This window comes from Erithacus rubecula (assembly GCF_903797595.1).
Source record: "Erithacus rubecula genome assembly, chromosome: 10".
Taxonomy (NCBI): Eukaryota; Metazoa; Chordata; class Aves; order Passeriformes; family Muscicapidae; genus Erithacus; species Erithacus rubecula.
Window position 1 is genome coordinate 27,176,199 of NC_136662.1, and position 14,910 is coordinate 27,191,108.

At 53.5% G+C, this 14,910-nt stretch overlaps 2 protein-coding genes across 3 annotated transcripts; one reads left to right on the forward strand and one right to left on the reverse strand.

The window, feature by feature from the left end:
- The first annotated feature begins 1,882 nt into the window (after positions 1-1,882).
- MGST3 (microsomal glutathione S-transferase 3) lies at positions 1,883-6,772 on the forward strand. 2 transcript variants are annotated; one of them, XM_079313409.1, is made up of 6 exons: positions 1,883-1,982; positions 4,043-4,166; positions 5,007-5,080; positions 5,631-5,688; positions 6,332-6,404; positions 6,548-6,772. In XM_079313409.1, exons 2-6 carry the CDS (start codon positions 4,050-4,052, stop codon positions 6,667-6,669), a joined length of 444 nt encoding a protein of 147 aa, XP_079169535.1. In that variant the 5' UTR covers positions 1,883-1,982; positions 4,043-4,049; the 3' UTR covers positions 6,670-6,772. The 2 variants fall into 2 exon arrangements, with proteins under 2 accessions (XP_079169535.1, XP_079169534.1); XM_079313408.1 differs by having other exon boundaries at positions 1,889-1,979; positions 4,012-4,166.
- A 198-nt stretch (positions 6,773-6,970) lies between these two features.
- On the reverse strand, positions 6,971-14,868 carry ALDH9A1 (aldehyde dehydrogenase 9 family member A1). The gene is made up of 11 exons (XM_079313393.1): positions 14,640-14,868; positions 13,955-14,100; positions 12,749-12,878; positions 12,340-12,474; positions 11,701-11,897; positions 10,799-10,939; positions 9,903-10,091; positions 8,969-9,056; positions 8,519-8,660; positions 7,910-8,022; positions 6,971-7,807 (listed from the first exon to the last, which is right to left on the reverse strand). Exons 1-11 carry the CDS (start codon positions 14,827-14,829, stop codon positions 7,713-7,715), a joined length of 1,566 nt encoding a protein of 521 aa, XP_079169519.1. The 5' UTR covers positions 14,830-14,868; the 3' UTR covers positions 6,971-7,712.
- Between the last annotated feature and the right edge of the window lie 42 nt (positions 14,869-14,910).

The window sequence follows — 14,910 nt, forward strand, 5'->3', positions numbered from 1 at the left end:
CCTTGCAGGTAGTGCAGGCACACTGAGCTTAGAGTTATATAATTAAATATGTGCCCACAACAGGCCTTAGTCCAGTGTCTAGTGCCTGGAATGGACCCAATTGGCCCAATTCAAGGTCGAAAGTTTTATTTCTAAGATGCTGTTCATAGACCTATACCCTTACTATCCTCACTCCCACCAAACATCTGGAGGATGATTCCAACTGCTTTGTTTGACCATTTCCTTCATGCTTTTTGCTTTGTAACAATTAAGTACAATTTTTCTATTGATTGTAAACCAACAATTTGGCTAATACAGTTACAATTTAATAAGGATGTCTGTGTGATGGTGACACGGGCAGAGCTGCTGGGGGACACCAGTATGGCGAATCCCTCTGCTCAGCAATCGCGAATCCCTTCTCCACTCGAAGCTGTGAGGCAGATGGCGCCTGGCCAAGCCCCGGCCCCGCCTGAGGGCGGAGCTGAGGCGGTGCTGAGGGGGTGCTGAGGGGGTGCTGAGGGCAGTGCTGAGGGGGTGCTGAGGGCAGTGCTGAGGGGGTGCTGAGGGCAGTGCTGAGGGCACTGCTGAGGGCGGTGCTGAGGGCAGTGCTGAGGGCAGTGCTGAGGGCGGTGCTGAGGGCAGTGCTGAGGCGGTGCTGAGGCGGTGCTGAGGCGGTGCTGAGGGCAGTGCTGAGGCAGTGCTGAGGGCGGTGCTGAGGCGGTGCTGAGGGCGGTGCTGAGGGCGGTGCTGAGGCGGTGCTGAGGCGGTGCTGAGGGCGGTACTGAGAGTATTGCTGCGGGCAGTGCTGAGGCGGTGCTGAGGGCGGTGCTGAGGGCAGTGCTGAGGCGGTGCTGAGGCGGTGCTGAGGCGGTGCTGAGGGCGGTGCTGAGGGCGGTGCTGAGGGCAGTGCTGAGGGCAGTGCTGAGGCGGTGCTGAGGGCGGTGCTGAGGGCAGTGCTGAGGCGGTTGCTGAGGCGGTGCTGGGGCGGTGCTGAGGGCGGTGCTGAGGGCGGTGCTGAGGGCGGTGCTGAGGCGGTGCTGAGGGCGGTGCTGAGGGCAGTGCTGAGGCGGTGCTGAGGCGGTGCTGAGGGCAGTGCTGAGGGCAGTGCTGAGGCGGTGCTGAGGGCAGTGCTGAGGGCAGTGCTGAGGGCAGTGCTGAGGCGGTGCTGAGGGCGGTGCTGAGGGCAGTGCTGAGGGCAGTGCTGAGGCGGTGCTGAGGGCGGTGCTGAGGCGGTGCTGAGGCGGTGCTGAGGGCAGTGCTGAGGGCAGTGCTGAGGGCAGTGCTGAGGCGGTGCTGAGGGCGGTGCTGAGGCGGTGCTGAGGGCGGTGCTGAGGCGGTGCTGAGGGCGGTGCTGAGGCGGTGCTGAGGCGGTGCTGAGGCGGTGCTGAGGGCAGTGCTGAGGGCAGTGCTGAAGGCGGTGCTGAGGGCAGTGCTGAGGCGGTGCTGAGGCGGTGCTGAGGGCGGTACTGAGAGTATTGCTGCGGGCAGTGCTGAGGCGGTGCTGAGGCGGTGCTGAGGGCAGTGCTGAGGCGGTGCTGAGGCGGTGCTGAGGCGGTGCTGAGGCGGTGCTGAGGGCGGTGCTGAGGGCGGTGCTGAGGGCAGTGCTGAGGCGGTGCTGAGGCAGTGCTGAGGGCGGTGCTGCGGGCGGTGCTGAGGGCGGTGTTGAGGCAGTGCTGAGGGCGGTGCTGCGGGCAGTACTGAGAGCGGTACTGAGAGTGGTACTGAGAGTATTGCTGAGGCGGTGCTGAGGCGGTGCTGAGGGCGGTACTGAGAGTATTGCTGAGGGCGGTGCTGAGAGTATTGCTGAGGGCGGTGCTGAGTCGGTGCTGAGGGCGGTACTGAGAGTATTGCTGAGGGCGGTGCTGAGGGCGGTACTGAGAGTATTGCTGAAGGCGGTGCTGAGGCGGTGCTGCGGGCGGTGCTGAGGGCAGGACAGCCCCGCCGCCCCCCTTCCCCTCCCGGCTCCGTCCCGCGCTGCTGGGCTGCTCCGCGCCGCGCTGAGGGTGAGTGCGGGCCCGGAGGGCTGGGGGATGCTCCCGGGGCCTGCTAACTTGCGGTGTCCCGGTAGAAAATGCTGGAAGGGCATGTCTCAGGCGGGAGAGGGGCATGTCCCGGGGGGGGAAAGGGGCTGCGGGACGAGCAGGCCGCGGGGCTCTGCGACAAAAGTCTCTGCCGGCCCCAGGGCTGAGCGTACATCGGGTAATCCAGGCCGAACCCACGCGTGGGTCTGTTCATGCGCTTTGCTAACTCGCAGCGGCTGCAGTGCTGTGGCAGTTTGGAAGTGGATCTTTTTCTGCTGCCGCTCTTAGGCCGTGTCCTGCTCCAGTATCTGCAGCCGGAGCCATCGCAGGGTAAAAGGCAGAAATTGAGTCTTGCACACTTGGCCTGTCAGCAAAGCCCTTGCAGCTGCGGGCAAAGGTTGCTGAAAGGCCCCGGGCACCACAATCCGGAAACTACCGTGGGAGTCCTGGTGACTTTGGAGTGCTTTATAAGACTCCAAATTACCTGAGCAACGGCTTGAGGTACACTGTTATCAGTAGTGTAAGAGCAGCAGTTTTATGCTTTGACATGCTCTTTGTTCCCGAGATAAAGGCCCAGATTATGACTTAGTGCTGGAAGAGAAAATGTCTGGTTCTCCAACAAACTTGTAATTTGAAGGGGGAAATGCGACCACCAACCTGCTCTACATGTTCTATTTTCAGTGTGTCACCTGGCAGGTGCTAACCTCAATTACAGGTGCATGCAGCTGACTTTTCTTCATTACTTCAGGGTTATAATATTCTTACTGATAATTGTTTATCACACTTCCTGTGGACAAAGTCGGCTGTTGTCACCTTGCTCCATCGGTGATAATCCTTTGCAAATGAGAAATAAAACCCTCAAGTCCCCAGAGATACTTTGTGAGGGGAGCAAGAGAAAGATTTTGCAGCAGTTCCCTGAGGTGGCCTGTTTTTCCCCACACTAACAGATTGTGCTGGTGGGTCAGTGCAGGAGATGCTAAAACCTCACTACATCATGGAGGCACCATCTGGAGACAGGCACCAACTGGGGTTTGATTGGGAGAATTATCTCAGTGCTGGAGCGAGGTCTCTGCTGTTTTCTGCTGTGCTGTGTCATACAGCTCCCTCCAGAGTCACCCAGACAGGCATCTGAGGTTTGGGGTTGTGCAAGATGGCTGGGGGAAGGGCCCTGGTGCTCTCTGGAGTGTTCTGTGTGGAGCAGGGCAGGATTATGGGGCTGGTGAGCAGGAAAGAGTGAGAATGTGGATTGTAGGGCAGCGTGGCAGAGGCTGCAGGATGCACCTTCTGCCCCATGCTTCTGTCTCAGGCCTGCATGAGAGAGCACAGAACCATTAAACAAAACCCACACAGACCCTGGTGTCCCCTGGTGCAGATGTTTGTAAGTGCCAGTAGCTGTGTGTTGTTGGAGCTGTTCTCCAGTTTTGACTGTGAGAAGGATCCTGGGAGCTGCAGGGCTGAGCACCTGTCCAGTGGCTCTTTACCCAAAAGTTCAGTTATCATTGCTATGGTGGTGGGTTTTATTAGTATTTTATATAAGGATAACCTTAGCAGTACAAATGAATCATTGATGTAGCCGAGCTCCTTCCAGCTCAGGATTTCTGAGCCAGGTTCTATTATAATTCCCAACTTACCGCTTATTTCCAGAACTTGTCCAGTTTCCTGTTGAATTTATGAGCACTGCCTGAATTTACAATGTCCCTTGGCAAGGAGTTCCACAGGTCTGGTTCCCAGTACATAAAGAAACATCTCTCTTAGGGAACAGGCTGGAAATAAACTGACTTCATTTGGTGGCCCCTAGCTCTAGGGCTGGAAAGGCCCGTGAGTTTCTGTCCAGGCTGCACTAAGGTTCTCCTTAGTGAAAAACACTTAGTTTTTTTTTAAGGCTTGCTTGACAGGTTTGTGCAGGCTCCAAAAGGTACAAATTCCTTCAGTCGGTCCTTGTGCTGGTCGCTCTTGGCATCCAAGCCCAGCAACTCTTCCATGCATTTATATCATGTGTTGCCCTTTCCCCAGGGTATTCACAGGCTCCCTTTCTCTGGCAGCACCACGATGACTGTTCTCTCCAAGGAGTATGGCTACGTCCTGCTGACCGGGGCTGCCAGCTTTGTCCTGGTCATGCACCTCGCCATAAATGTGGGCAATGCCCGCAAGAAGTACCGTGTGGAGGTGAGTGCTCAGGCTGGAGCCAGTCTGCTGACAAGCTTGGTGACACCTTGATCAGTTTGAGGTGACTTGCTGATGTTTCCTGCCCCACCACACAGATGTAGAAGGGATGGAGCTGCCATGGCTCTCCAGAAAATGTAACAGAGCTTGGGATTTGGGAGATCAGGTGCTTGGCACCGAGCTGAAAGCATGTGGCTTTGAGGTTGGTAGCACTGATGGGCAAGAAACTGCTCAGCCCTTTTCCCCTGCAGATAAGACTTGATGCGGCACTGGGGGGAAGGGGTCATGCCAGCACAGAAATGACAGGAGAGTTTCTCAGACTCAGGGAGCGTGAGCCCTGTCGCAAGCCTTTCAAGTGACCTTCCCTCAGCATGCATTGGGGAGCCTTTAGGCCAGGCAGAGCAGTGGGCTGGGTGGGGACAGTTGTGAGTCAGGGCCATGGCATGCAGTGGCTGCTGTGAGGCCACTTGGCCTCAGCACAAGCCACTGCTGATTTGCTCTCACCACCTCACTCACGGAAGTGACAAGCAACTGTAGGCACGAGGAAAGCTCCAGCTGCCTGTTGGGGTGGTCCCATTCCTGCTGCATCAGGATAGATTGGAGCAAATGTACCCAGTGTGTGTGGTGCACAGAGGGCTGGATTTGAGGCCTGGCAAAGCCTCTGCAGCAGCTTCAGGAAGGCAGTGACCTTGAACACAACTTTTGTGGGCCCCAGGGCAGGCACAGGCTCTAACCTTCCACTGCAGGTTGTTGTTGCAAGCACCCAGGCAGCTCTGGGCTCCTGGGGTAAGGAGCTGCAGGCCACACTTGCTGATGCTTTGCTGCTGGTTTATTTTTTGGCAGTACCCGACCATGTACAGCACAGACCCTGAACATGGGCATATGTTCAACTGCATCCAGCGCGCGCACCAGAACACGTGAGTGACACCTTTGAATGGGGACTTTGGAACACACGGGGCTGAGGGGCAGAGCCCACAGCACCAGAGGTGCTGCTGCCACTGCTTTGAGCCAGCCTCAGCCCTGCAGAAAGCTGTGCTGGCTCCTTCCCATGCCTTGAACCATGGGATGGTGCTGTCAGTCCTCTTCCCCAGTTCCCACCTATTTGCTTCCATGGGTAGATGTTAAGATGAGAGGAATCTTGTTTCCAGAAGGTGTTGATCTGTTGTGCTGCCCATATCTTCCTAGGGAGAGGCCAAAGTCCACCCAGCTCCTGGGGAATGTTGAGTCGCTTAGGGAACAAAATGGAAAGAGTGGGTGGGAGTCTAGGGAGAGAGGCACAGGCTGGGAGGAAGCCCCAGAAACTGTGTGTGCTCAGATCCCTTCTTTCCTCAGGCATAGCACTGAGCACAGAATTGTAATGAGCCCAAAATGTCCTTGGCAGGGGATGTTTGCAGTTTCTGCCCTTCTGGAGTTTTGTCTTTGTAAGCAACCTGAGCACAAACACAACCTCCTCACTTTTATTTTCAGATTGGAAGTCTACCCTGCTTTCCTGTTCTTTTTAGGCACTAGTGGACTCTACCACCCGGTAAGTGATGCAAAACTCTGCTCTGGCTCCCTGACCTGGGCAGGGTGGGGGACAGAAGGCCAAGACAGCCCCTTCAGTAGCCACATCACACTTAATGCCAGTGCCCATTCTTAAAATGTAGCTGTAGAAGGTCTTCTGCAGGAGAATCACAAGTAATAAACTCATTGCTGCTGTTTCAGTTAGAGCCCTTTCGTTCCCCTAAAGGTGCCCTGTTAAGACAAACAGCCTCCAATCACTGAGTAGGAAGAATCCTTTCAGCCCAGTTTTTCCAAGCCCTTCCAAGGAAGTCAAGAAAAGCCTGGATTATTTTTAACTGAAAGATGCTGACAACTTGGGAGGAGACAGGCAGGTGGGAGGGGCCAAATCCAGTAGCTCTGTCTTTGTCATCAAAGGACAAATGAGGCCTTTCCTGAAGCCAGACTTCTTTTCCAAGAGGGAAGGAAGTAGCATAGGCACATCTGGCAAAGGGGAGCCACACTGGAGCGAGCTCTAAATTAAGAGTCAAGGTGGAAGCTTGGAACACCACAATCCTGGTTCTCACTCTGGCTTGCTAACTGGGCAGGGGTGAAATGAGATTGAGCACCTGGTTGCCTGCATGACTTTGCTCAAGCCTGCAAAGCCTCTAATGTTTCTTTCTCTGCAGAGAGTTGCCACAGGGCTTGGTGTAACCTGGATCTTTGGGAGACTCCTTTATGCCTATGGCTACTACACAGGAGGTAGGACTGCTGTTGGCAAGAGCTCTCATCCACTAGGGATGCCTGAGCTGGTGCCTGCTGTTTAGCCCTGGGGATTTCCCTCTTTAAGTTCCAGGCTGGGATAGTCTTTTCAGTGCACTGACAAATCCTGCTTTTTATTCCAGATCCCAAAAACCGAAACAGAGGGGCCCTTGGCTCCCTGGCACTCCTTGGGCTGGTGGGCACAGGTGTCTATTCAGCCTGCCAGCACCTGGGCTGGGTCTGTGAGCCCAAGTGCAGATGCTAAAGAGAGTTTCTTCTGTTTTCCTTTAGACCACTTGGCTTCCAGTGTTTGTTCTCTTTTCTTACTTAAATAAAGGAAGTTGTCTGTTCTGTGTTTTCATTCTAAAGTTACAGAGGGTTTTCTTAAAAAGCTCTGCAGAATGCTAGAAATACTCTGATTTTGTAGGATTACAGAAATATGTCAGGCAGAGATGTTCCTTCTAACTTTTATGATTTTAGTGATCAAAAAGACACCTTGCAGCTCATTTAACCAATACAGCAGCAGCCCCATTTCTGGACCCCTCAATTCATGACACTCTGAGACATTCCAGAGTAAGTATTTTATTTGATTACTAAAAAAAGACATAGGCAAACAATTGAAATTGTAGCTTCATGAAGTGTATAAAGGAAGTTTACAGGAAGGGAGATAGCTTTCACTATTCTGTGCTGGAACTCACCACCATTCTTGTGTGGAGGTGATTCTCAAGATCATGCCTGGCCCAGACAGCATCAGCCAACCCTCCCCACAATGCTTTGTTCCACTTGCAAGTAAGGTACAGATAGAAAAAAACAAAACTGGAGGTTACCACGGGCCTAGAGGGAATAAACAATGCTACACTTAAGGCTTTTTATGTGGTCACAAAATAGACATGGTTAGAATAGTTAGAGGATGTCATTGTGTCCAAGAGCTTATACATGCTTAGAGTGGGGTCTCACCAGAAGAAGCCAGAACTGAAGTTGATGGAGGGTGGAAGGCAATGGGAATTAAGGCACACAGTCTGGGAAGCCTGGGCCTGGCCCCTGACAAGCCTCTGGTAACACCTCTGTGGCTGCAGGAGCTGCTGCCAAAAGCCAGACTGGTGCCCTCTGCTCCGAGCTTCCCATTGTCCACCAGCCAGGTCAGAGCTGAGCCCTGTGTGTACAACCCCCCTTGCAGGAGCAGGATGGCTAAATGCTGCTCCAGCTCTGCTTCCTCCCGGGCACTGACAACTCTAGGGTACTTGATTGTGGGGACATGATCCACATCTCTGGCTGGCAGCAGGGAGCTGCCTGGTGCTCCCCTGAGCACTAGAACACAGATTCCACATCACCCATCTCCACACAGACAGTCTTCAGCTGCGAGTAGTACTCGATGGCTGCCCGGCCGTTCTCCCTGCCAAATCCTGCAGGGAAGAGCTGCAGTGAGCACACAGCTCCAGGCACTGCCGGGGCCACTCACAGCCCCTGGAGCTGCCATGGACATGGGGAGGTCCCACAGAGCTCACCTGAGGACTTGTATCCCCCAAAAGGCAGCTCCACAGGGCTGATGTTGTAATTGTTGATGAAGCACATCCCAGCCTTGAGAGCAGCCACTACCCTGTGAGCCTTCTGGATATCCCTGCAGGAAAAGGGCAACTCAGCTGGATCCCCTCCTTCCCTGCCAGGCAACATCCACTGGAGAAAGGCCAGCAGGCCACTCTGCTTTTTGGAGTCCAACCTGCCCTACTCTGTCTTTGCCTGCTCCAAGGAAGCAGCACCAATTCCCAAGGATGCTCCAAGTGCATTCAATGCAAGAGGGCAGGACAAGGACACCAGCAATATGGAATGAGGCAAGTAGCCAAGAGCAGCCCAGCAGGCTCCTGATACATCCTGGAGCTGCAGAAAGGCAGGCAGCCGGCCAAGCCAGGCTGGGAGGAACCCAAAGGACAGCTGGGCCCACCCAACACTTCAGGAAAAAAATGGGAGCGGTGCAGTCATTCACAGATTTCGCTCTTGGCAATCCCTTGCTTCAGCTTTCCTGGAAGAGGATCCCCATGCCCAGGCGCTGCAAGAAGAGCTGCAAATCACTGTATTTCCCCTCCCCAGAGTGATTCCACAGCACTGCCCAGTCATACCTGGTGAAGACACCACCTGCCAGGCCAAATTTGGTGGCATTGGCTCTCTCCACAACCTCCTCCTCTGTGTCAAAGGGCAGGATGGCCATGACAGGCCCAAAGATCTCTTCCTTCACACATGTCATGTCATCCTTGCAGTTCCCTGGAAACAGGGAAGAGCACAAGCGCTTCAGGAGGAAGAGCAGCAGCACAGCCTGTGCATTCAGCAACCCACACAGTCTTGGAGACAGCACCCAGCATGGCAGAGCAGCCAGGCACACCCTGCACCTCAAAGCACCAACAGCACCATTGCTGCCAGGTCCTCCAACAGCACAGATTTGTCTGGATGCAGCCTCAGCTCTCTCTAGGACATCCATCCAGACATCCCCCCATCTGGGGACATCACAGAGCCAGCTGAGCTCAGCTTTCTCAGGAGAAATCCCACAGTACCATGACAGAGATGGATCCTACCTAGCACACAGGGGCGCATGTAGTAGCCATTCTTCAGCTTTGGGTCATCTGGCACATACAGGTCCCCACCACACAGCACCTCTGCTCCCTGGAAAAGAGGCAAGAGAGGAAGAAATGCAGGCACATCCAGGAACATGATGCTAAGAAGTTTGTCCCTATCTTTCTTGTGAGTTAGGAACTGAAATGCTGCAATCAGGTGTTCCCAGAGCCTTCTTCTCTCCAGGCTAAACCACCCCAATTCTCAGCCTTTGCTCACATGCTTTTCCTGTGCTGAGGATATCCTTGGCTGAGAAGTGGGGTATCACCAAAGCAGGTCAGAGGAGCAGAATTCCCCCTGACCTGCTGCCCACACTGTTTTGGATGCAGCCCAGGACATGGGGTGGTTTCTGGGTGCCAGCACTCCCAAGTCCTTCCTCACAGGGCGGCTCCATCTGCTCGTTCCCCAGCCTGGATTGATACCAGGGGTTGCTCTGACCCAGGTGCAGCACCTTGTACTTGGCTCCAATCACCTCTCTGTCCTCCACATGCCTTAACACACCTTCTAGAAGGATCTGTTCCATGATTTTTCCACAGTCACAGCAGTGAGGCTGATGGATCTGTAATTCCCAGGCCCCTCCTGTCCACCCTTTTTGAAAATGGGCATCTTTCCTCTTCCAATCACTGGGGACTTCACCTAACTGCCATGACTTTTCACCTATCATGGAAAATGGCTCAGCAACTACATCAGCCAATTTTTCTGAGGACCCTGGGATGCAACCCATCAGATCCCACAGACTTCTGTATCCAGTGATCCAACACACCCACAGAAGAAACCAAAAAACAACTACAACAAAACCAGCTTAACTGGGAAGGCACAGGGCAGGAGAGCAGCTGGCAGTGTGTTTGTCTAATGGAGAGATTTCAGGGCAGTCCCAAGGCAGCATCACCATCTCACCTGCTCCTTTGCCTGCTTGATAAAGCCCTGCACACGATTCAGGTGGGGCCGGTTGATGAGGGCTCCCATCCGTGTATCTTCCAGAAGTGGGTCTCCAATTTTGATCTTCTGGGTGCGTTTCACCACCTCCTTTGTGAAGGTATCCAGGATCTTCCTCTCCACAAACACCCGGGTGCCATTGCAGCACACCTGGGACACAGGACAGGCAGCTCAGAATAGGAAACACAGCACCCCACAGTCCTGCCCTGCTTGGGTCCTGCTCCAGAGGCTCTTGGAAAAGCCCCTCACAGCTGCTACAACAGCTAACTTGTCCCTGGGGACAAGGGACACAAGATTACCCTGGGGCTCTGACTGCACTGAACTGCCCTTGCTGGACACAGTGGCTCTTGATGCCACCAGGTGGCAAAAACACATCAGGTCACCAGCAGCAGAGACCTTGAGCTGACTTGTGAATTCCCAGAAAGGCCCCTGCTGAGCAAATTTGCCAACAGGATTACACAAAAACCAAAGCACAGATGGATATCCTGAATTGGGGAAGGATAGAACCCTGTCCTCAGTCTCAGCACACCAGCCTGGAACCTCATGCCCCTCCAAGAGACACCAGCACAGCTTCTCCTGACCTGTGAGTGTCAGATGGTGCCCAGAGCACAGAAGCAGCTGTGCTGAGCTGGGTGCTTGGTGCCAGGGAGGCTCCATGCCTGGGAAGGACAGGACACTGGCTAAGCATGTCCTGTGGCTAAGCCACACTCTGCCCTGGCTCACACAAGGACATATCCCTTCTGACACTGCACAGGGAAAGTAGCTTCAGGGCATCCCTCACTTCCAGGGGGCGACAGGCTGGCCCCAGTGCCCAGTCCTGACCTGGGAAGGGGCACTCCTGCCCCACAGACACTCACCTCGCCCTGAGTCAGGAAGTTGGCCATGAGGGCTCCCTTCACAGCATTCTCCAGATCAGCATCTGAGAAGATGATAAGGGGGGATTTGCCCCCCAGCTCCAGAGTGACTGGCTTTATCCCTTTAGCTGCCATCTCCATGATCTGAGGGGGAACAAGGACACAGAGATAAGTGACCCACTGGCCAAGGGAAGGCTGGTGGGGAGAGGCAAGAGAGACCCAGAGGGAGAGTTCCTGCAGGACCATTCACCAACAAGAGAAGCAGCACAAAGGACAAGCTGGGTTCCCTAGATGTGTTTAACTCAGACTGAGGATGGCCTCAGAGGCTTTGGGGGTTGATAAAACCAACCAAATCTGGAGAGGCATTTGCAGGAAGTCTTGTGCTCAGTGTAAGATGCAGACAACTGTAGCTGCCATCTACCACTGCAACCCATAGATACACACATGTAGGGAGCATTCATGGGACATTTCCCCTTCTTTAACTCAGAATTTATTTCCAAAAGCCTTTCTTTAATTTTGTAATAATAAATTGAGGGTGAGAAACTCACAGAAACTACCCTCTTACTTTAAAATAGTAGATTGTATGCAGCTTTAGTGCTTTATAGCAGCCAGAAACACATTTTTCTTGTGCTGCTGTTTTGTGTATTCTCCTCACAACAACACCCATATGAGCAGCTCAGAGACTTCACTGCAACCAGGGGCTAAGCAAGTGAAGCTGCCCAAGGGGTACCCCTCCCAAACCCATGCCCAGCAGCTTAACTGCATCCCCAGCATGACCCTGCATGTGCTGCAAGCTCCTTGCTCAACTCCCAAAAACGCTGACCCACACCCTGCCTCTACAAGCCCCATGCAGAAAAGCTCAGGGAGGTTTCAACTACAGACCCTTTGTCTCAAGGTGCTTTTACCTTCATGCCAGTTGGCACACTGCCAGTGAAAGAGATTTTGGCCACATCTGGGTGGTGGCAGAGGAACTGGCCTGTGGCAGCCCCACCCTGCACCACGTTGAAGAGCCCCTTGGGCACTCCAGCCTCCGTGAAGATCTCTGCCAACCTCACTGCAGAGATGGGGGTGAAGGGTGAAGGCTTGAAGACCATCGCATTACCTAAGGGAAGCCAGACACAGGGGAGGTGGGGTTAACACCCAAACTGCTTCAGGGAAGGAACAAAGACAATCCCCACCCCACACCGTGAGTTTGTCTCAACAGATTCCCAGAAGTTTTCCCCAAGAGAAGAGGAAACACTTTCAGCTGATCACTGAAACTACCTTCCTGCTGGGGAAGATGGGACTGCTGGTCTTGCCCTGCAGATATTTCCAGAGACCTTCCCCATTTGGTACAAAGCCAAGCTATCAGTGTTTTTCTGGATGCACACCTAACCTCTTGACATCTGACATGTTCCCCCTTCCACTTCCCTTCCCTTTCTGCCAGAGTAACAGCCTGAACATTCTGCTAATCCTTCAACACTTCAAGGTAATTGTAGACTTCATCCCCCACAGGATCCCTTGGCTTTGAAGAGACACTTGTGTGGACAGAAAGGCTTCATTACCACAAGCCAAGGCTGGGCCAGACTTCCAGCAGGCAATCTGGAAAGGGTAATTCCAGGCTCCAATCCCAACACACACCCCAAGTGGTTCTCTCCGAGTGTACCCAAAGGATCCCCCTGGAAGCTGGATGTGTTCACCTGCAAAGAAAAGAGCAAAGTTCCTTCTTGTCTGATCAGAGCCCCCAGGGGTCAAATCTGGGAGCAGAGACACAGTTTTACCCCAGCAAGCTCACAGAAGCTGTGTGAGTGCCCACAGAGCATGGCAGCATTGGGCAGAGACCTCTCCAAGGTCTTCAGGAAAAGGAATGGTCCATCTCTCAGAGAAATCAGCAGCAAAGATGGCTTTGTGCCATTGGAGTTAGCAGGGAAGGTGGGATAGAGAGCAAAGAGCAAACTGCAGCAATGTGCTCACCCGCCAGAGATCCTGCCAGCCCTGCGTAATACTCCAGGCACTGCCAGGATATGTCAATGTCCACTCTGGCTTCAAAGATGGATTTCCCATTGTTGATGGTCTCCATGGTGGCAATTTCATCTCTCTGCTCCTGTGAGAGGCACAGGAGAGAGACATGTTAGAGAAGCCTGGAATGGAACTGCACAAGGAGACAGCTGCTTCCCAAGCACACAAGTCCCAAAGATCCTGCCATGAGAAATGCTTATTTCCAAAAGGGACATTCCTAACTTCTGTTTATCAATTTCCCCATGGTGACCAAGGGCAGGCAATGTCAAAGGGGAAGCTGCTGGAGTTCACTGCTAGTCCAGTCTTGTTTAACATCCCTGTTTACCTAAAAGATGAACAAACATGAACTTAGAAGCCGGCTGGCAAACAGTGATCAGAATTCACAGAAGTAAACTGGGAAGAGCAAACAGCAAGATCAGGATGGAAGCAGAGGTCAGTGAAGAGGGACAAAGCAATGCAACTGGGAAGCATCCTTTAACAGTCCATCTCCCAGGCAGAAATATTACCCTGCTCTGGAAGTCTGGCAAAAGCAAGAGTTTGGCATAAAGAAGAGTTTTCTCATGACTTACACACAATGGGGAAAGGTCTGGGCTCTTACAGATCTGTGCCTTGATAGCACAGAGATTAACTGTGATGCCTAAGAACCTGTTATCTCAGAAAGGAGTCTGTGCTAAACCTCGCTTATGTGCATCCCCACCCTGTGTGTATTATCTGACAGATAAAAACCAGAACTCCTACTTTCTCTTATTGCCAGGACACATTCCAGTCATGTAACAACAGCCTCTGACAAGCCAAAAGTTCAGCAACGCCAGTTATGCAACTTCAGCTCTGAAACTGTGTACAGTGAAATTTAATCTTTGGAGCTATTAAAAGAACCACAAACCCCACAAGATGCCAAATGGGTGGCTTCAGTTTTACATCTTCTAACAGAATTAAGCTGAGAAAGCACACACTGGCCTTGGATCCAGTGATAAGACCAAAGCTGCAGGCACAGATGCTGACTCCAGTGATAAGAGCAAAGCCCTGCCTAAGGCGGTCTCTTCTGGCCAAAGGTGGGTTTTAACTCCTGAGCAATTCCTGGAGTTCTGCAAGTCCTGCTGTAGCTCCCAAGAGCCACAAGGAAGCTGAGAGACAGAGCCACTCCTCTCCCCACCAACATACCCGAATAATTCTGGCAGCCTCCAGCATCACCCGGCAGCGCTCCATGCCCGACATCTGACTCCATATTTTAAAGGCAGCCTTGGCACTCTGCACAGCCAGATCAACTTCCTTCTCCCCAGAGCAGGGCAGCTTGCACAGCACACGACCTGGGCACGTTTTAAACAGGGAATGAATGAGATGGAATTCTCAGAAAAGGGGCTTATCTTGCACCAAAACCCACACACTTCTGTCGGGCCACCTAAAGCAGGCACAAAGCTTCCCAGTGAAGCCCACTGATCTGCAATCAGCCATAGAAGAGGCTGCAATTCAGCTGGCCCGAATTAAAGAGCTGATATTCTCCACAGTCGTATTCTGGTTACTAATTAGCTCCAGTTGCTACAAAAATCCTAGGTTTCCCAGTTGAGTTTGTTGCACTTCCACCACTCTCTTCAGGACTCTGGTTACACATTCCTCAGGAGGCTTAAACACTTAGAAGTGATTCTGCCGAACACTACTACATACCGATAACTACAGCTGCATAATTAGAGATATTTAAACCGTGGGGTTTTGCCAAAATCAGACTGCGCCTGGCAGAGTGAAAGTTGATTTCTGCATAAACAACGATGGCCAAAGGCTGCCGAGGAGCAGCAGGGACACCCGGGGGAAAGGCGCAGCCAGGTCCCTGCGGGTACAGAGGTTCCCGTACCTGTGGCCGGCTCGAACACCTCCTCCAGCTGCCCGCCGTCGGCAGGCTGGACGCGGGAGCCGCCGCGGTAGTTGAGCGGCTGCTGCACGGTGCTGGTGCCGGTGGCGGAGCTCATGGCGAGGCCGGGAGCGGGGCGGCGCAGCCGAGGCAGCAGCTGGAGCAGGCTCGGCAGGCGGGTCTGTGCCAGCATCGGCGGATCCCGTCAGGCGCCGCGGCCCGGAGGCACCGCCTCTCCCACGGCCGCCTTTTCACCGCCAGAGCCCGCCCCGCC